The 22279-nt window shown below is 42.6% G+C and overlaps 1 protein-coding gene across 5 annotated transcripts in view; it reads right to left on the reverse strand.

Moving 5' to 3' along the window:
* The window catches only part of LHPP (phospholysine phosphohistidine inorganic pyrophosphate phosphatase), a 191707-nt gene that overhangs the window by 128778 nt on the left and 40650 nt on the right, over nucleotides 1-22279 (reverse strand). For 4 of the 5 annotated variants that reach the window (XM_048859298.2, XM_075131030.1, XM_048859295.2 and 1 more), the window contains exon 6: nucleotides 11351-11442. In XM_048859298.2, the coding sequence (XP_048715255.1) occupies nucleotides 11351-11442 (92 nt within the window). Of the gene's footprint in view, nucleotides 1-6431; nucleotides 6743-11350; nucleotides 11443-22279 lie in introns of those variants that run through there. The other variant, XM_048859299.2, reaches the window with a different exon arrangement.

A 22279-nucleotide genomic window follows, 5' to 3' on the forward strand; every position in this document is an offset into this window, starting at 1 on the left:
TTTATGCTAGAGAGGCACATTTGGGTGGGATACAGTACTGGACCAAAACAGAACAGAAACAAAGTGGTCATTGTGGCTGGGATGCTTTTCAGAATAGGTGTTTTTTAAGCAATCTAGTTCCATGCAACCATTGCGTGTCAGCTCCCTGACCTTTCACATGCCTCGACCTATTGGTTCTTCCTGAGTGACCTTTGGCGTCATTTTTTTCTCCTCTGATCCCACTGTTAAGCAGCCACTGGGCAGAAGGAACAGCAACCTTTAAACCCGCTATAATCACTTGTTAAACAGCTCCTGTGTGGAAGCGGAAGGAGGGGAGTGGTAGAGCTGAAACTGACACGGTCACTTGCTTCTTTGTCATTCATGAGAAGAACATTGTTCCCTGGTGTAAATCCTTGAACTCTGACTCTTTATTAAATTGGGGATGCTAAGGAGAAGTTAATTGCTCGATAGCTATGGAGTGGGTGTGAAGGGACTGCTGCTTATTATACCAAAAACCATCATTTCATTGCAACCCTGTCTCCCCCGCCATGCCCCATTTGTTAATCTCTCTCTGTCTCTTGTCTCATCATATGATTAGAATCTCTTTGGCGTAGGACTGTCTTTTTATAACACATATGTACAGCACCTAACGCACCTGGGCCTCAGTCCCCCATTAGGGTCTCAAAGAGCTACCACAGGACAAATGAATTAATAATAATCTCACGTCTCACTTCTGCTGCGAACCTAACACAAATTGTGTGTTTGTTAGCTAGTTAGTGGGGATTTTGCCCTGAAACCAAATACTTCATTATAAACTTAAATCTAATTGTAATTGGAGAGGGCGGATGGGGGAAGAAATTTCTTCTCCCACACCATGAGTGGTAGAGGCAGGTCCTCACTTTACCACATGCCGTTTCATGGGGCTCTGGAAGCTAGTGGGAGGAAGGGGCTCTGGAAAAGCCATTTTCATTCTCAATGAAAGCAACTGCAGCAAAGTCACAAATTGAAGAGCTCTCCTTATTGCTCCCTCCAACCCCAACACCTCACCCCATATCTAAGTAGCAACCTTTTCGTCTTCTCCTCCTTCGCTCATTCAAAGCTGAGGAAGAAGCGGGAGGGGATAATACTCTTGGAACTCACCAATAAATATCTATCCCATAGATGAACATGGCTGCAGTCCAAGAGGGTTAGATCAGTGTAATTTCATTGTAAACTGAGTGAAAGTTCACTGTGGAACTGATCTAAATGGGGCCTCATCTTCACTAGAAGAAAAAGGTGTGTTAACACATGTTAACTAACAAGTTAAAATCCTAGTGTAGACAAGGCAAGATGTAGTTTTAACAAGTCAACTGTTCAAGGATTTACCTCAACCAGCATGTGTTAAAATTACATTTACCTTGTCTACACTAGTTTTTTAACACAGTTAGTTAACATGTTTTAGCTAATGTATTAAAATACACCTTTTTTCCTTACACAGATATGGCCATGGAGTCTTTCCATGGATTTCAATGAGGTTTGGAACAGGCCTTATATGAGGACTGAAAGTTTATCAACAAGCCCGGAAATCACAGAATTGTAGGACTGGAAAGGAGCTTGAGAGGTCATCTAGTCCAGTCCCCTGCACTCATGGCAGACAAAGTATTATCAAGTTGAGTAGTGACTCAGTGTTTTCTCTCTGCTTCACTGTAAGTGGAGTTTCTCTGTAGACTTGTTTCCTGTAAGTGGGTTCCACTGCCCTGCATCATAACCCATAAAATGAGAGCACGCTAATGGTTGGTTGGCTGTGGTCAGTGACACAGTGACTCAGTGAACAAGACTGTGAGGTTATAGCAACAGTGGGCCTGTTATCACGTTTTTAATATCCTCTGGTGCTAGGGACCACTAAAAAGCCTCTAGAACTGCTAAGTGTTTGGAAATTGAGAAGGGGAAAAATATTTGGGGAGACAGTAATCTAATAAAACCAGCTTGACTGATTTTTTGTTTAATATTACAACAGCTAAATTTGCTCTGGGGGGGAAGCCCTTGAGAACTGAGTGGACAGTTTCAACCTGGAATGAAGCTGTGCTGCCCAATCCCGAACCCTTGAAAATGGTGCTCGATAATGTAAATGCTCCAGGACCTCCATTAATGGCGATACCATCAGTTACTGCAAGACTGAAGCTCCATGGCCAGTGTTGCACTCTAGCTCACAAAGGTTAAATGAACTGCAGTGCAAGAGTAATGCTGCAAACCAGACTTACTTTGTTTCCAGTGCATTGCACAGATTAGTCCTATACAGTAACTCCTCGCTTAACGTTGTAGTTATCTTCCTGAAAAATGTGACTTTAAGCGAAACAATGTTAAGCAAATTCAATTTCCCCATAAGAATTAATGTAAATGGGGGGAATTAGGTTCCAGGGAAATTTTTTTCACCAGACAAAAAACTATATATATATATATATATACACACACACACACATATAGAGTATAAGTTTTAAACAAACAATTTAATACTGTATGCAGCAACCATGATTGTGAAACTTGGTTGAGGTGGTGAAGTCAGCGGGTGGAAGAGGGTGGGATAATTCCTAGGGAATGCCTTACTGCTAAATGATAAACTCGCATTCAGCTGAGCCCTCAAGGGTTAACACATTGTTGTTAATGTAGCCTCATGCTCTACAAGGCAGCACGAATGAAGGGAAGGGAGACAGCATGGCAGACAGAGTCAGAGACACACACCTTGTGTGTGGGAGAGAGAGAGAGATGCGCATTGCCCCTTTAAGTATGCTGACCGGACTCTAAGTACATTGCCTTTAAAAAGATCAGGAAGTTGAGACAGCAGCTGCGGTCTCTCCCTCCTGAGCCCTGTCCTGTCCCCACCCTGCTCTATATGGAGAAGGGGTAAGCAGGGGGCAGGAGTTGGGGGAAGGGGGACACCCTGACATTAGCCTCCCTCTTCCCCCCTCCCTGCACAGCAAGCAGGAGGCTCCCAGGAGCAGCTCCAAGGCAGAGGGCAGGAGCAGCACATGGCAGTGGGGGGAGGGACAGCTGAACTGCTGGCAATTGATAGCCTGCTGGGCAGCTGCTGCACGGGGAATTTAGGGGAGCAGGGAGCTGATAGGGAGGCTGCTGGTCCAGCCTGGTTCCGAGCTCCCACCAACTAGCTGCAATGGGCTGCTCTTCCTGCAAGCAGTGGACAAACCAGGCCGCTGCCGAACAACGTTATAAGGGAACATTGCACAACTTTAAATGAGCATGTTTCCTAACTGATCAGCAACGTAACAACGTTAACCGGGACAACTTGAAGTTAGGAGTTACTGTACTGTATTTGGGAAATGATACTGCAGTCATCTGTCAGCAGTCCGTTGGTGGGTATAAGGAAGAATGCCAGAGGGAACCTTAAGGACTCCTAGCTGAATGATACAACAAGCTGGGTTTTTGTGGACTACATCAGTCTCCTTCCCCACTGATGCCATTTCAACGTAGCTTGTGTGAACACTTCATTCCACAGCAGTGCAAAATTCCTACACTGCAATTCTCACCCAAACCCCTGCCAAACAGTTAAACGTTTACAACATTTCATACATAATAAAAGCTTAAGGACAGTGAATATTCTGCAGAACCAGAGAAATCCCTGTAGTTTGGTTTATTTCAGCCAGAGTCCACTATTTAAAAGCAATCATTGTAAACAAAAAGCAACGAAAGCTCATGCTCAAATAAATTGGTTAGTCTCTAAGGTGCCACAAGTACTCCTTTTCTTTTTGCGAATACAGACTAACACGGCTGTTACTCTGAAAAAAGCAACTCAGTAATTCTTCCAAATCACCTGCACATCTGACGTGTTGATACATCTGAAAGCTGCTTCTGACTTTATTCAGAGAGAGAGAGAGAGAGAGAGAGAGAGAGAGTTTGAAATGCCTCTGGGTACATTTCTGGCTCTGCTCTAACTTGCTCTCTACAAAGACAAATCACAATAATAAGCAGCACTGCAGAATCAATGGTTATCTTGGAAAGACTGGTTTGATGTCGATGCCAACTAGCTGCAAGTGGAATTAGCATATATCCATTTTCCTCCACAGAGTATGAGTTCCTCATTACACTGCATGCACATTCACTATAAAGACTCTGCTATGGAAATTTCACATGGGTGCTCATATAAACTGCTTAAGGAGGGTCAGATTCAATAAGTACACCATCTGCCTTCCATGCTGTGAAAATCCAGACACCACCATGCTGTTTCCCCCTCCCCCGCAAAATGGAATTCTGTGGTCATGTCGCAGCCTCCACGCTATGGACGGCAGGCAAAGTCTTCACTACATTCAGCCCAAAGTGAACCGCACAGAAAACTTTGCTCCCCACCTATATCATTAACCAGGAATCACACGAATATGAGACTTCCCAATGGCATTCCAAACATTTTCATCTGTCTCCAAATAACGCATCTGGCCCTTGAGCCTTTTGCCCATTTTCAGATGGGCAGAAATCTCTGAAGGCCCATAGGAAATCCCAGAATGCAATGGGAGTGGATACACTCTGTAAAGCAGCAAGATGCAGAGAGGGCCTGCCTCATCTGTTGTCTGCCTGAAATGCTAGAGATCATAGCAGAGAGAGAGCTCTATTCTTCCACAAGTGGGCAGATGGATGAAATCTTTTGTGAAGGGATGACACTGGCAGGACAGGGCAAACACTGGACCATCACTTTACATTTTGGATTCACAGCTGATAACAATGGGCCCACCATAGCATCACTTGGCACATGTATAAAACTGAACCACTCAACCAATCAAAACTTCCTCCTACATCTTAGAAAACATGGTGACCGGCATTAACTCAAAAGAATTCCTCCCAGTCATCACCCTGGACCGTTCCCATCATCACTCTCCTCAAACCTGAGAAAACAGAAATTACAACTAAATATTGCAGATAGAATTTGTTACATTTTACAGAGTGACCTGCTCTGGGTCTGGTTTGATTACTGGGTAGAAGTTCGGCATTTGGAGCTTGAGAGTCAGTTCTAATACTGAGGAGGCTGATCAGATTGACTGGAGGTGGAACATGCAGGAGTGGAGGAAACAGTGGGTCTCCCTGTTCCCAGGAAGCCCCACCACAGGTACACTGAGGACTTTAAGCTTTGAAGATCCAGCAGGGACAGAACCAAGAGAGAGCCACTTATGATGACATCCATCCCTTGTGTAAGATGATGCTGATCCTGTCATCATTCTTTCATGGTAACCCTCCTCACTCTAAAGCTCACCCTGGGAACAGCTTCTGTTGAAGCCCTCATGGGAGCATAGTTCCCGGAAAGGTAGTGATGCTATGCAGTAGGGAGAAGCCCCAGACAAACACTTGGAAGCACCAGGCCTCCATACAGATGCCTTCAGCCTCCAAAATTATCCCAAGATCCCAATGGATCTCGAGTCACCTACTGTTTTTCTATTCCTTCCACAAAACCAATTTCTCTATCTAAGTTCTGATATGACACCCATCACCACAGTAACTAAGCACCAAAGCACAAACCTCACCCTTTGAAAGACCAACTAACAAAATGAAATTTCAGTTTGAAACTCAGTTTTCTGGCCCCATGTGGAATTGTAAGAGTGATACTGGTGTGGTATCACACTTCTATCTGTGCCAAGCAAAGTATTGTGTAAGATCAGAGTCCAGTGTATATCAGAGGCAGTTGATAGCATTTTCAGAAAAGAGCAAGCTGGTTTTCGGAAAGGTTGTGGATGCACAGAGCAGATCTTCACTCTATGAAACATAACAGAACAGTGCTTAGAATGGCAATGGCAACTCTACATAAATTTCATAGACTTTGAGAAGGCTTGTGATAGCATTCACAGGACCAGCCTATGGTGCATTCTGCGGGCATACGGAATTCCTTTCCATATAATCAGTGTCATCAAAAGCTTCTGTTTCAACTATACATGCAGTGTTGATCACAGTGAGCTCAGTTTTGAAGTCAAAACAGGAGTATGTCAGGGGTGTGTCATGTCTGCAATCCTCTTCAACATTGTCATCGACTGGATAATGCAGCTGTGACAGGTTTGGTCACAGAGATCCCCTTGGGATTGTCACCTGATTTGCTGAAATTACCTCTGAACCCATTTTCCCAGCTTGGGACTCCAGAACCCTGCCTTGTGGAGCCAGACATGTTAGCCTGCTGCAACGCAGACCCAGGGTCTGGGCCACACCCCTAAAGCCACAGACTAACTAAAAACAGCTCAGCAGGTTACCTGTCTCCAGCACCCAGACCCCAATGGGATCCAAACCCCAAATAAATCCATTTTACTCTGTATAAAGCTTATACGGGGTAAATTCGTTAACTGTTCGCCCTCTATAATACTGATAGAGAGATATACACAGCTGTTTGCTCCCCCCAGGTATTAATCACTTACTCTGGGTTTATTAATAAACAAAAGTGATATTAAGTATAAAAAGTAGGATTTAAGTGATTTCAAGTAATAACAGCCAGAACAAAGTAAGTCACAAAGCAAAATAAAACAAAACACGCAAGTCTAAACCTAATACATTAAGAAACTGATTACAGGTAATATCTAACCCTCAAAGATGTTCCAATAAGCTTCTTTCACAGACTAGACTCCTTCCTAGTCTGGGCCCAATCCTTTCCCCTGGTACAGTCTTTGTTAGATCCAGCAGACATCTCAGGTGGTAAGCAGCGGTTTTCTCATGACTGGCAGTCCCTTTTGTCTTACTCCACCCCCTTTCATAGCTTTGTCACAAGGCGGGAATCTTTCTTCTCTCTGGGTCCTCACCCCTTCTTCTAAATGGAAAAATACCAGATTTAAGATGGATTTCATTATCAGGGGACATGGTCACATGTCACTGTAAGACCCCTAGTCTCCGTTCCCTATGGGCTGGCCCACACATACACAGGAAGGCTTTCAAGTAACTAAGGCCATTTACAACTGATTGTTTCTGGTGCAATCTTAATGGCCTCCACTTAATATGTTTACATCAGTAATACAAGTTTATATCTTGTTCTCCTAACTCCAGATATAGAAATAATACATGCAAACAAACAGGATGAACACACTTAGTAGATTACAAGATTTCTAATGACAGGTTTCAGAGTAGAAGCTGTGTTCGTCTGTATTCGCAAAAAGAAAAGGAGTACTTGTGGCACCTTAGAGGCTAACAAATGACACCATACAAGGGTGTAAAGCATATTCCAGTTATGTCATATTCAGAAGCATATTTACATAAAGCATATGGAGTGCAACGTCACAGCGGCGTACAACAGAAGATATGCCAAGAGGCATTAAATGGACACTCTTCTCATCCCTTGAAGACCTGGACTTCGCAGATGATGTCGCTCATCACATACCCAACACCATATACAAAAAAAAAAACAACTCGACTCAACACATTCAGCCAGCAAATTGGACTGAAAATCAATCGCAATAAGTCAGATATCATGACCATTAATATTGCCTCACCATCACCAGTATGGATAGAGAATTATGTTCTCACCAACGGAGAAACATTCACATACTTGGGCAGCATCATCAGCCAGGATGGTGGAACAAGCCAGGACGGTGGAACAAGCCAGGACATCCAGAACAAAATCAATAAAGCCAGGAAAACCTTCAGGAGCTTAAATGCAGTCTGGAAATCATCAAAATACAACACCAAAACCAAACTCAAGATTTATCAGAGCTGCATACTTTCAACACTACTTTATAGTGCAGAATGCTGGGGAATGAGAAAGTATGACATGTCCAAACTATCTTCATTCTATACAACCTGCCTCAGAAAAATCCTCTGTATCTTTTGGCCCAGAACAATCTCAAACCAAGATCTATTGACACAGTGCAGCCAAGAGGATCTGAGCACTATCATTGCCAGGAGACACTGGAGATGGATCGGTCATGTGCTTCGGATGGAAACTGATTCCATCACCAGAGTAGCAATAAGATGGACACCTGAAGGCAAGCGAAAATGAGGCTGCCCAAAAACAACATGGCGAAGAGCTGTGGAAGCCGAGCTGAAAAACCTGAGGCACAGCTGGGGAACCATTGAAAGACCTTCCAGAAACAGACAGGAGTGGAGGAGCTTCGTCACTGCCTGAAATGCCAGAGGCGTAATATGAACATGATGATGATGATGTGGGGTTTTCAATTTTTTTCAGTATTTAAACTTTTATGTAGGTGATTTGATAAAAAGGATGTTCCGATATCAGGGTTTATCACAGCTGTGGGTAAACAGCATAGCTTCTTCAATAAACTAAGCCCTAGGATCATTTGTTGCCTCTAGAGTAAAAAAAAAAACAACAGTTTATAAGGTTCAATAAGGTGATATGTGGTAACACTGGATCAGCCCTGCCTACATTTACACATGATGACATAACTCCTTTTGGATTCAACAGAACTGCACACCTTACTGAAGACAGAACTGGATTACTTAGGACAGAGTCTGATCTCCAGTACTCCAGTGTAAATCAGAATGACCCTACTGAAATAAGTGCAGGTGCCCTGAAATCAGTGTAACTGAGATCAGAATGTCTGTGCTTCAGCGGTAAGCATACAGTGCCATAGATCTACAGTGGAAATGCTCAGCTTACAGAATGCTAGAGTAAACTGCCATATATATGGTAACTTGCGAGAACAGTCTAATCCCTATTTATTCATTGGTATGTTGGGAAACACGACTGGAACAGTTCCCATCCAGAATTCCTCTCATTTGCTCTTTATCCCACGGAACACAAGCTTTTGGGCCTGATTCTGCCTCCATTTTGTTTTGGGCAGCCAGCAACCTCCTGGCTCAAATGGGAGAAAGCTGCTTCTGGTCCACAGGCATAAAGGGAGTTATCTGACATCCACAATGAACTCAAGTTTGGTGAGTTGCAAAATTTTCATGGGTGAAATTTCCAGAAAGTGGACTGTGCTGTCACCCAGCATCTGCACTATAACATCCTAGTGGAGCATTCATGGTGTATGCTGATTTTGCAAAATTAGTTTAAGCTTTCATGGAAAGACTGTTAGTTACATCAAGTATATGTACCAATGGTGCCACCCAGAGGTACCTGAGCATAGCACACAGGTCTGTGTGCAAAAGATATATCTATGTGCAATTATGGAATCCAGGCATAATGTCACACCATCAGTTTTTAATCTGTATTAGGAATTAGTCTTTAAATCAACCACAGAATAATTTTGCTCTTCTTTTATTTTTCAAATTTCTTGCCTATCAGTTTTCATTTGATATTTGTTTTTTGTGATGTTTCCTATTGTATTCTTATTTATTTTCCATGTAAATTAAAATAGTAGTTCTTAATAAACCAGTGTCTCTAGTCTCTATTTGTATACAAGACATATTGTTTGATTTTATTGGTGGTTGCTACACACAGCAATTGGAATAGCACCAGGTGTTCAATTCACAATGGGATGCCACTATTTTTCATACCCATATAATGGTATATGATTTTGGATAGCAGCAAACACATATTTGAATGTGAAATTTAAATAAGGACAGAGGGAAACATTCTCTTCTATCCAGAGCAATTGATCATTCTCCTCTAGCTGGTATTTATGTGAATCATGGTTCATAGAAACAAATATCTTTCTGATGTGAAAAAACAACATTCCCACTCTTATTTTCAGCTGTCCAAAAGACTGTATTCCATGGTCTCCTGTGGGGTGCTGAGCACCCTTGAAGTTCTCAGCACTTTTCAATCCTAATTTATTTCTCTTTTTAGGAAACAAAACCCCTAAACTGATTGTGTGACATTAAGATGTAGATTTTCAAAGTGGTGCATGCTGATCTCCATCAATATCAATGAGAGACGAGCTGTTAACAACAAGTCCCTTTGAAAAACTCCCCTACGGAAATTAATGGGATCAATAACCCCAGTCATGCAAAACAAAAAAAATGTTAATACCGAGATTTATAGAAATAGACAGATAATTGATTTTGAGATTTTATTTACTAATGCTTAAAAACGTGAGTACAAAAATACACTGTACCTGCTTCTAGCTACAGACATCTTAAAATTACTCATTTCTCACAGATTGTCATAAGAACTGGGAGAGCATGTACTATTTTGGCTTCAAAGGTCTGTGTCTTTGCTAATCCAAATCAAGTGGAGACTGAGGGACATGCTCCCTTGAAAACTAACTTCATAGGGGTCCTAGCTCATCTGTCCATCCTGCTTACTTATCTCTGGAAGAAAGAACATTATTAAGATCCCTGCACTAACAATCACTCATTTTACTGCATCAGCATTTCCAGATTGAGCGTACTTTTGGATATGTAACAGATAGGACTTCTTAGATCATCCAGAGAGGGAAAGGGAGCCTAGCCCAGATACACAGGTGGGCCTAGCAGAAGAAAATACAGTCAGAAGAAAATACCCATAAAATTGAGTTTGATCCATTTGTAAAAGCCTGCCCCCATCGACCAGTGGGCAGATAGGGTGCTCAATGAGAGAATATCCACCATATCCCAAATATCCTCAGTGATGCATGTGGTATAAATGCCTAGAGATATGGACACACATATGGAGGTGCCCTGTGATTGCAATAGCACCTTGGACAGGGTAGACTTGAAATATCCAGAAACTTGCCAAAAAATACAAAAGAGCTAATATTAGGTCGGATTTTGTGATGTTGGCCTCACTGAAAGTTGAGGGCTCTCAGCATCTTGCACAAGGAACTCAGCAGCTAGCAGGATTGGCCCCTTAAATTTTGCACTTGGATTACTCGTGGTGGAATTCAGCCAAGCAGACAGGGGGTCCTCGTCTTTAGTAACAATGGTGCAATTTGAGAATATCAAAAACAAGCGTAGAGTAATTTACACAGCCCATCAAACATTTTCACATACAGTAAGCATAAGGCAGACTTTATCAAAGAAACAAGAGCTGTTGTATCACAGATGACTCATTTGCTCACACACAAACAAGTTTTATCAATAATCTGTGTGCTAGAAAGGAATTTTTTTAAAAAATAATCAATTACTGTGGGTCTGATCTCCAGGTCCCAGCTTCCACTTGTGCACACACAATTTTGTCCAAAGGGTTTTTGCTCGTGGAAATTCTAATGCCTGCCAGAATCTAACAATAGTGTAAGCAGAGGTTTGTGCTGAAAAAGTGGTTGCACAGGCTGATAACAAAATTGTTCAACCACCAGAGATCTGGTAGAGGCCTTTCTGAAAATCAGATCCAGCATAAATGCTCATTTTGCAGCACTATTCTGAAACAGCATTGGGTGCAATGCCATAATTCCTCCTTCCCTTTTAAATCAAGGTGTCATAAGAATACTGGAGCAATCTGTACCTGAGGACAAACGTAAATACAGCAAATCATACTCAGTCGTCATATTCCCTCTTTCTGTGATTAGCCATGTGGAGTGTAAGGTGTATAACGTGCACTGACCTGTACTTCCCTGTCCGTACTTGTAGAGCTCTCATACCGCACTGCTGGGCACCTCCTACATCATTCACAATATCGTCTCCAATCATGATGGCCTGTCACAGCAATGAAATACAGACAAAATTGGTGTCAAGTGAATTTTATTTCTGCCATACTTCATCTTTCTTGACATAATAAACTGCTTGATTTGATGTTTAATACTGCCATCATACAAATTAAACAAGATAATATTGTCATCATATTGATTAAAAGTCATCCTACACTGAATATAATTCACACTGCACCTCTGCTGGCTATACAGTTGAACAGTATATATCCACACAATTTGAAATCAAATCAGAAGAGTCAAAAATGATTAGGCACAGTACAAAAACAATGTAGAAATTCATAAAGTTAGTCCTACATTCCTACCAAACATGTTTTTATGTTATGGCAATGGCAGATAAGATAATATAAAGTTTTAAACATTTCCTTAGAAGTTATACTATAAAGGCTGATCAAAATGTTTGCAAATCTATGAAAAAAATAACTTGGGAACATTTATTCTCAAATCACAGTTGGGAAATATGAAAATTTAGACAGACATGCATCACAATGCAGTCCAATGTCATGTTATGCAAAAATACATAGCATTTTCCATGTATGTAGCAATGATCGCATCAAAATCAGTTACTGTCTATGAAAGTGAAATACTGTATAAGCAAACTAAAGTACATTGGTTACAAAGCAAAATTTAACTGAGAAAAGTCTCTGTGTATTGTGACAAATACTCTGTCCTTGACTCCGTGAGTCCCGCGTTTCCTAGCGGATTTTGCTAGCCTCAGAGGCTCACTGTGACCCTCCACGTAACCCTGCTCTCTCTAGAGACAAGGGTCACAGTCTACTGAGCCATTTTCATCATAAGCCAGTGAGGGAGGTGAGGAGAAGTTATCTTTCCTTGCACAGTCTCTGTTGTCTCCCAGTCTCAGTGATTAATCAGGGGGCAAAGGTGGGGGGGGGAGCCTGGGCCCACCCTCTACTCCGGGCTCCAGCCCAGGGACCCTATTAGTATCAGCTATGGTAGCTGACCTTTTAGAAACATGACATGTACAATTCCTGGGCTACTTCCTCCACACAGCAACCCTCACTTCCTCAAGCTCCACTGCACCCTTACCTCAGGTCCTCCTTCCTTGTGCCTGATATGGTGTGTACTACTCAGTCTCTCCAACAGCACAACTTCCTCCCACAGCTCCTGACATGCACACCCATCTGACTGACTGGGAGGCTTTTAACTGTCAGCCAGCCCCTGACTGGCTTCAGGTATCCCAATCAACCTAGCATTCTCCCTGCCTTCTGGAAAGTTCTTAATTGGCCCAAGGTGTCTTAATTGACCTGGAGCAGCTGCCATTTCACTTATCCTGGTACCAGGGATTTGTTTAGCCTGGAGCTAATATATCTATCTCCCACTACTTTTCTATAGCCATCTGGCCTTGCCCCATCACCGTGCATGCTCAATACACACAGTTTTCATATGGTGATATCTTTGTTAAATCAAAATCCATTTGTTTCAAACCAGAGTCGTAAGTGACAAATTTCAAGTCCTTGCTGTCACCCTGCCTTCCCCTCCTTTGGATTTAAAAATGGCTGACTGCTTTATCTCAAACTTCCCCCACACCCCAAAAAGAAAAAAATAACCTCTGAGCAATCACAGAAAAGTTCAGCCCCAAATTATGACTCAGCATTCTTTCCTCACCCAAATCTCTCAATAAATTCTGGACTGCACCCAAGATAAACAAAGGCAGTTTACATTAGAGGGCTACAAAGTGCATTATAGGGTAGACTGGGAAAATACGTCTTGTTCAAAAACATGTCAAACAACAGGTTTTAGCTCCCATTTTTCAAACATGACTATGCACCTACTATAGACAGAGCCAGTTGTGTTTGAAAATGTATTAACTAGTTACATGACCAAACTATCTTAGCTGCAAGTTTGCTACAGTAGCTGCTTAACTTGCAACCCTACCTACAGTGCTACCAGGCTTCCACAATAATTATACCTCATAACTCTCTCTCATTACTCATTTTTTGCCGAAATTTACTTCTCTTCCACATTAAACTTGCTATCTCAATTATTCTAACATTGACAAAGTAGAAATATAGACTTGTTACACTGGGGTTACACACAGTATTTATTTTTATACTATATAAATTGATCGCACATTTTAAGCGCTCTGCCCTACATTTTTTCTTGTGTCCCTCATTACAGGTCCATGTTCCACCTACGGGCCTTTGTAGGTTAAAAGGCACATTTGTAACTGGACCAGAATTGCCTTAGATGGCAATGGTGTTGCCAAGAATAGCATCAAGGGGACTCCACTGAGCATGCACAGAAAACCAGCCTAGCATTTTTCCATCTGACTTGGGCGGATAAATAGGCCATTGTCAGAGAGGTCATGGGAATGAGTCACGTACACCACAAATGGGGGTTGGCTTCTCTAGTAACCATATTCTAAGGGGAATTCTGATTTGTTTTTGTGTGTTTGTATGTGTGGCGTGCAACAGATTTATTAAAATAACATACAGAATCTTTCTATTTTAGGCATCATCCCAGTTACCACTTCTAGCTAATATTAAAACCTCTTCTTTCCTAGCCTGGTCCTTGAAACACATCTTTTTCATATACGATGCAGCCACATAGCAGCATGCGCATCGATGTTCCCATAATGAGGGCCAAATTTAAGAGCCTTTGCTCTATACAGTCACACTGTTATCACAGTCCCCTCCGCTGCTGTTTAGATAGAGCACAAATGAAGACTCACAAACTGAAGTAACAGGAAAATTTGGTTGCCATAGTGTGTTGGGTCTGATGCTGGGGAGGGAATGAACTATTTCCATAGATTCACAGAATTTAAGGACAGAAGAGATGACATGCTCTGGCCCTTCATCACCATACCTTATAACTATTAAAATTTTCAATTTGTAGCATTCATGGAGCTATTCTGTGTCTGCCTCATTGTTTCAAAGAGTTTAAGGCCAGACAAGGCCAGCAGATCAGCTAACCCAATCTCTTATATGTACACCCCACGCCATTAAGTTTCACCCACTTACTCCTGCACTGAGCCCAGTAACTTATGTTTGACTAAAGCATGTCTTCCAGAAAGACATCCAGTTTTAAGAGACGAAGAATCCACCCTTTCCCTTGCTAGTTTATTCCAATGGTTTAATCACTTTCACTACCAGTGACAGTTAAAAGCTTGTGCCTGATTTCTAATTTGAATTTGCCTGGTTTCAGCTTCCAGCCACTGGCTCTTGTGATGCCTTTCTCGGCTAGGTTGATGAGCCCTCTAGTACCTGGTGTTTTCTGCCCATGAAGGTACTTGTATACTGTGATCAAGGCACCTCTCAATCTTCTTTTTGATAAACTAAACAGATTGAGTGGTTTAAGTCTCTCACTGTATGGGCATTTTGTTCAGCCCTGAGACCACTTTTGTGGCTATTTTCTGCATTCTCTCCAATTTCTCGACAACAGGGAGCACTGGGGACTGGAGTGAGGAAGGAGGCAGCGCCTCCCTTGATATTTCAATGTGAAGCAAACAGGGATTCCCCGAAGGAGTGCTAGCTGGGAAATTGCAAGGCAGCCAAATAGCCACCTTCTTCCTGATCTAGCACCAGAGCTCACAATGCTAGCAGCTGACAATGGGGGCCATTAGCCCTCACACACACACACAGAGCTCCACAGGCATTGGGAAAAGGGGCAGGAGCAGAGCCTCTTGCTTTCCCTCCAGTCATCTCTCACCCACAAGCATCGGCTTCAGTAGCTTTGAAATTAGCCCCCTCATCATCAAACTCCTCCCCCTCCCTTCAGGCAGCTCTCCATGGCTACTGGTGTCTCCCTGACTCCGGCGTGGGAAAGGGGGCAGAATCCATGGAGAGTCAGTGGAGGCTGCAGGGAGATAATATGAATGAGTTTCTCGTCTCCTGTATGTCAGCAGGACTCTATTGCAGGCATGACCGTCCTCAGATTCAGTGCAGAGCTGCCTTCCACAAGGGCAGGGGCCCATGTGGCCTTGGTTTTGGGGACTGTAAGGGTATATCTACACTGCAATTAGACACCCGTGGCTGGCCCGTGTCAGCTGACTCAGGCTAAGGGGCTGAGGCTAAGGGACTGTTTAATTGCAGTGTAGACATTTGGAGTTGGGCTACAGCTCAAGCCCTGGTGCCCTCCCACCTCACAGGGAGTCCTAGAGGCCGGATTCCCGCCCAAGCCTGAACTTCTACATTGCAATTAAACAGCCCCTTTGCCTGAACACCAGTCAGCTGGCACAGGCCACCTGCAGGTGTTTAATTGCAGCAGTATAGACATACCCTAAGAAGACATGAATTCTTAAGGAAATGGGTCTTCACTCCAGTTCTAAAACCCTAAAAGGGGACTTCCTTTGAAAAAGGGAAACCATGAAGATGGGTTTCTGAGGGATCTGAGCACTTGTGAGTAGCTGAGAAGGCTGCTCACTAGTGGTGTGTTATATTCTGCATAGGCAAGTTTTCATGCAAGAAGACAGTCAGCTCAGAAAGTGCAGCTGCAAAAGAGCACTGATGCCTATCCAGGCCAGCTTGTGGCATACGCATACAAAAATGTACTCCTACCTCAGGGGATTTCATAGATTTACTATTGGTGAAGGGCAATAATCACTAAAGGAGGAGCAATTATTCCCAAATCATTTAGGATTTAAAAAAATCATTGGCAAGAAGATAGAGGTCAAGAGGTGCACTGTCAAGGGAAATAAAAAAACTCTACCTGTCAAACCTAGGTTTAACTTCCTCTCTGACTGTAATATGGAGAGAGAGAGAGAGAGAAAGAGAGAGAACTGAAAGGTCACACACCCACTGAAAGCAAGAATTAAAAGATCCCCACTTATGATCACATTTACAGAGGGAACACAGGTGATTAGTCTGTTCAATGAGCATGTGGAAGTTATTTCTTTTTAAAATTCAACTAAAAATTTACCAAAAAAGACAAAATGTACTAAGGCTGTCAGAAAACCATAACAATATTAACTGGATATATCAAAAATTGGAAGGAGTTGTAATATATATTTTTCTACATCCTATAAAATGCAAGCAATGAAAGAGGGTTTATATATATTTCTTGAAAGAATGCATATTCTCCAAAAATTACACTTTACGGGGGCGCTGGATGGCTCAGGGAAATTGGTCATTATATATTTTTAAAATAGCCCTTTATCTCCAGGATGCTGGTTCAAATCCAACCCCAATCAGTAGTGATGAGAAAACAGTTACTGTGAAATGGCTGATCAATGACATCTGACAGCCACAAAATAATCCCTAGTGGATATATGGCCATATCATAGATATCACCGCTACAACTGGAAATCTTGTTGGCAGTCTGAACACATGTGGACTGAACCATCTTCTCACCCCCAAAAGTAGTCCATGCTAGTAAGCTTATGGAGCACTGGTAGGGCAGTATGTGGAAACTTTCTCTTACTGTACCTGTTCTGTGAATAGCGGAGTTTAGCCAGGGTTGCCGACCTGGAACTATACACACACACACACAAATAAACTCACACACTAATTCTGAAGGAGAAAAAATTACAGATTAAGAAGACGAATGACACAGCCAAAACATCTATGCTAAACAAAATAATAACTTTGTGTTTTTTTACACTTAAGCCAAGCTCACGTGCTGTACTTTGAAGTGAAGTGAAGTGCATGGAGAAGGTAAATGGAAAAGATGCCACCGAAATATCTATGCCAACTTTAATAGAATTTTCATACAGTGTAACCTCCAAGAATAAAAAGTATTTTTGCATAAGCAGATTTTTTTTACAGGCTTAATAGCCATAATCATGTTAAATATGACTGGGATGTGCAGCAATAGAAGTCTATATGCAAAATCTTAACTAATGTATTAAAATCCTTTATAAGAGAAACTTCTTGTATTTACTTTTCTCCTCTTTCCCCTCAGCCTGATAATCATCTCGGCTTTGAGATTCCAATTCACTTTAAAATGATGTGTATATCTGGGACCCCTACTTGCTGAGCAACCAAACATGCAAAGGGCATCAAATGTGAATTCTGACCTGCAAGATATTGTACAATAAGGCAGATAAGATAGAGACAAATACGCTGGGACACTGGGGCAGTTTTCCAAACGCCTAATGGGCAGTTATATTTGAATTGATCTTTCAATGGAAGGTGAGCGCTTAACTCCTATTTGTGCCATTACAAATCTCTCCTAAACCCCAGAGGGGCGATCCCATCCCAAATAAATGCAGAAAGTACAACCACAGAAGTAGACACTTTCTACCACGCTTGGAGTGACCTCACTGGGTTTTATGCATCACTAACTCCGGGGTTTGCAGGTAACAGAATCAGAATTTGTTAGCTACCTGTAGTTTATGTACTCTGATATGACATGCCATAATTCCCATTAAAACAAGAAAATCTGCTATAGACAGAACTTTTTGTGATAATATAATATTTCTGGAACCTTAAAATTATTTAGGTTTTATTGTAAATTTGTCAAAATCATCCATAGTTTCATCTGCCTTAAAACATTTGAATTACGTATTTCAATAACCTATAAGATGTGTTATTCTTTGCCATACTACTGAACCATAAGAAGGCTCTGGCTACCTCTTAGAGATTTAAATTTCCAATCTACTAAAGTAATACCATCAATCTGTTATTTTTATGCCACTGAGGAAAGATTACAATGAAAACTGGACTTCAGGGAGTTCCTTCTACTCCAAGTGCAAGTTGAAAACATCTCAGCCGTAGAAGACAAAGTCAGGGTCTCAGTAAGAAGCAGTCATCAAGGGAAATGACTGGTGATTATTGATTAAAGCAGTCTGAGAATTTTAAACATTGACACAGCCTACCATTACTGTAGTGAGATAGTATTGTAAAAAAAAGATATTTTTTCATTAAAAATAAGGTAATAGAAAATTGTAATATATTTTATAAAACACAATTCGTCTAAAATTATTTAACGATTGTGTGCTACTGCTGATTTGACGTTTAAATTTATTTCAGAAATGGAATAAATTATTACTGAGTATTTTATAATGGTAGAAGCAATTAAACTGCTCCTTATTTTGCAGTCATAGGTATAGACATACAGCACATTTAGGAGAGAGAGAAAAACATTATATAACAGATCATTAGGGAACCAATTGTATTGTAAGAACTCTGTACTTTTATATGTGTACACACACACACACTCTCTCTCTCTCGCTCTTACATTTGCAAAGTCTAGTTAGGAAAAGCCAGAATTAATGCTACCCAAACAACTTTGATTTGGCCCCCTTGTGCGTATGCATTATGGTACAACCTATTCTTCAGCCTACATACTATTTTTCTGCAGTGAAAAGTGTCAAGCAACTTAAACTATAGGTAGCACTACCAGCTCTGCCTATAATTTCTTTCAGTTATTTAATACACACACACACACACTTTTTATATATAAAAATATATATATTGAATATATAAAAAACATTCTATATAGACACACGCAACGTGGAGGCGTCTACCCAGGCCCTGGTCTTGACTTGCTGCGAATGAGGCCTGCATGTCCCTGCTGATGAAACCCAGGCTGAGGGAATCACCTGGTATGAGAGGTGTTTCCCTTAGGAAGCAGGTAAGAGAGCTGCAAGAGGAGATGCTTCATCTGCGTAGCATCCAGGAGCATGAGGATCGCATCAACAGGACGCACATGTATACATCTGGGACAGAGGACGTTACCTGTCTACAGAGGACTACAGCAGCACCAGAGGAGGAAGGAGGAATGGCTGTTTTAAAGGGAAGAGATTGGCTGCTGGCCACATTGGCATTAGACAGTGCTCCACCCCACACCCAAGTCGACTGTCTATTGTGGTGACAAACCAGTATGCTGTACTGGTAACAGGAAGTTGAGGAGCAGACCCCAGTGACTGAGGAGGACCTACCTACCCCAAAGGTGGAAGACTCATGGCCACTGCACCCAAGAGGAGGCGGTGTAAGGTGCTGGAGGTCAGAGACTCTCTTCTGAGGGGCATGGAGGCACCCATCTGCTGACCTGACATGATGACCAGAGAGATGTGTTGCCTGCCTGGGGCCCATGTCAGAGATGTTATGGAAAGGTTGCCGAGGCTCTCTGATCACTACCCTATGCTCCTCAGCCACATGGATACCAATGATCCTGTGAGGCAACCCTGAGGAGATCAGCAGTGACTACAAAGGTGAAGGGGTCAAGGCACCAACTGAACTCTTGTCCATCCTCCCGGTTGAATCATAGATTAGGGTTGGAAGAGACCTCATAAGAACATAAGAATGGCCATACTGGGTCAGACCAAAGGTCCATCCAGCCCAGAATCCTGTCTACCGACAGTGGTCAATGCCAGGTGCCCCAGAGGGAGTGAACCTAACAGGTAATGAATGACCTAGTGATCTCTCTCCTGCCATCCATCTCCACCCTCTGACAAACAGAGGCTAGGGACACCATTCCTTACCCATTGTGGCTAATAGTCATTAATGGACTTAACCTTCATGAATTTATCCAGTTCTCTTTTAAACCCTGTTATAGTCCTAGCCTTCACAACCTCCTCAGGCAAGGAGTTCCACAGGTTGACTGTGCGCTCAGTGAAGAAGAACTTCCTTTTATTTGTTTTAAACCTGCTACCCATTAATTTCATTTGGTGGGCCCTAGTTCTTATATTATGGGAACAAGTAAATAACTTTTCCTTATTCACTTTCTCCACACCACTCATGATTTTATATACCTCTATCATATCCCACCTTAGTCTCTTTTCCAAGCTGAAAAGTCCTAGCCGCTTTAATCTCTCCTCATATGGGACACGTTCCAAACCCCTAATCATTTTAGTTGCCCTTTTCTGAACCTTTTCTAATGCCAATATATCTTTTTTGAAATGAGGGGACCACATCTGCACGCAGTATTCAAGATGTGGGCGTACCATGGATTTATATAAGGGCAATAAAATATTCTCCGTCTGACTCTCTATCCCTTTTTTAATGATTCCTAACATCCTGTTTGCTTTTTTGACTGCCACTGCACACTGTGTGGACGTCTTCAGAGAATTATCCACAATGACTCCAAGATCTTTCTCCTGATTAGCTGTAGCTAAATTAGCCCCCATCATATTGTATGTATAATTGGGGTTATTAGGAGGTCATCTAGTGCAACCCCGTGCTCAAAGCAGGACCAACACCAACTAAATCATCCAAGCCAGGGCTTTGTCAAGCCGGGTCTTAAAAACCTCTAAGGATGGAGATTCCACCACCTCCCTAGGTAACCCACTCCAGTGCTTCACCACCCTCCTAATGAAATAGTTTTTCCTAATATCCAACCTAGACCTCCCACACTGCAACTTGAGACCACTGCTTCTTGTTCTGTCATCTACCACCACTGAGAAGAGCCTAGCTCCATCCTCTTTGGAACCCCCCTTCAGGTAGTTGAAGGCTGCTATCAAATCCCCCCGCCCCCACTCTTCTCTTCTGCCGACTAAATAAGCCCAGTTCCCTCAGCCTTTCCTCATAAGTCATGTGCTCCAGCCCCCTAATCATATTCGCTGCCATCCACTGGACTCTCTCCAATTTTTCCACATCCCTTCTGTAGCGGGGGGCCCAAAACTGGACACCATACTACAGATGTGGCCTCACCAGTGCCAAATAGAGGGGTATAATCACTTCCCTTGATCTGCTGGCAATGCTTTTACTAATGCAGCCCATTATGCCTTCTTGGCAACAAGAGCACACTGTTGACTCATATCCAGCTTATCATCCGCTGTAATCCCCAGGTCCTTTTCTGCAGGACTGCTACTTAGCCAGTCGGTCCCCAGCCTGTAGCGGTGCATGGGATTCTTCCGTCCTAAGTGCAGGACTCTGCACTTGCCCTTGTTGAACCTCATCAGATTTCTTTTGGCCCAATCCTCCAATTTGTCTAGGTCACTCTAGACCCTATCCCTACCTTCCAGCATATCTACCTCTCCCCCCCAGCTCAGTGTCATCTGCAAACTTGCTGAGGGTGCAATCTATCCCATCATCCAGATCATTAATAAAGATGTTAAACAAAACCGGCCCCAGGACCGACCCCTGGGGCACTCCTCTTGATAACAGCTGCCAACTCGACACTGAGCCGTTGATCACTACCCATTGAACCCAACAATTAAGCCAGCTTTCTATCCACCTTATAGTCCATTCATCCAATCCATACTTTTTTAACTAGCTGGCAAGAATACTGTGGGAGACCGTACCAAAAGCTTTGCTAAAGTCAAAGATATATCATGTCCACTGTTTCCCCATATCCACAGAGCCAGTTATCTCATCATAGAAGGCAATCAGATTGGTCAGGCATGACTTGCCCTTGGTGAATCCATGTTGACTGTTCCTGATCACCTTCCTCTCCTCCAAGTGCTTCAAAATGGTTTCCTTGGGGACCTGCTCCACGATTTTTCCAGCGACTGAGATGAGGCCGACCACTCTGTAGTTCCCCAGGTTCTCCTTCTTCTCTTTTTAAAAGATGGGCACTATATTTGCCTTTTTCCAATTGTCCGGCACCTCCCCCGATCACCACGAGTTTTCAAAGATAATGGCAATGGCTCTGCAATCACATCAGCCAATTCCCTCAGCACCCTTGGATGCATTAGATCTGGACCCATGGACTTGTGCATGTCCAGCTTTTCTAAATAGTCCTTAACCTGTTCTTTCATCACTGAGGGCTGCTCACCTCCTCCCCATACTGTGTTGCCTAGGACACCAGTGTGGGAGCTGACTTTGTCTGTGAAGACCAAGGCAAAAAAAGCATTGAGTACTTCAGGTTTTTCCACATCATCTGTCACTAGGTTGTCTCCCCCATTCAGTAAGGGTCCCACACTTTCCCTGACCTTTTTCTTATTGCTAACAAACCTGTAGAAACCCTTCTTGTTACCCTTCACA

The sequence above is a fragment of the Caretta caretta genome, chromosome 7 (genome assembly GCF_965140235.1).
Source record: "Caretta caretta isolate rCarCar2 chromosome 7, rCarCar1.hap1, whole genome shotgun sequence".
Classification (NCBI taxonomy): domain Eukaryota; kingdom Metazoa; phylum Chordata; order Testudines; family Cheloniidae; genus Caretta; species Caretta caretta.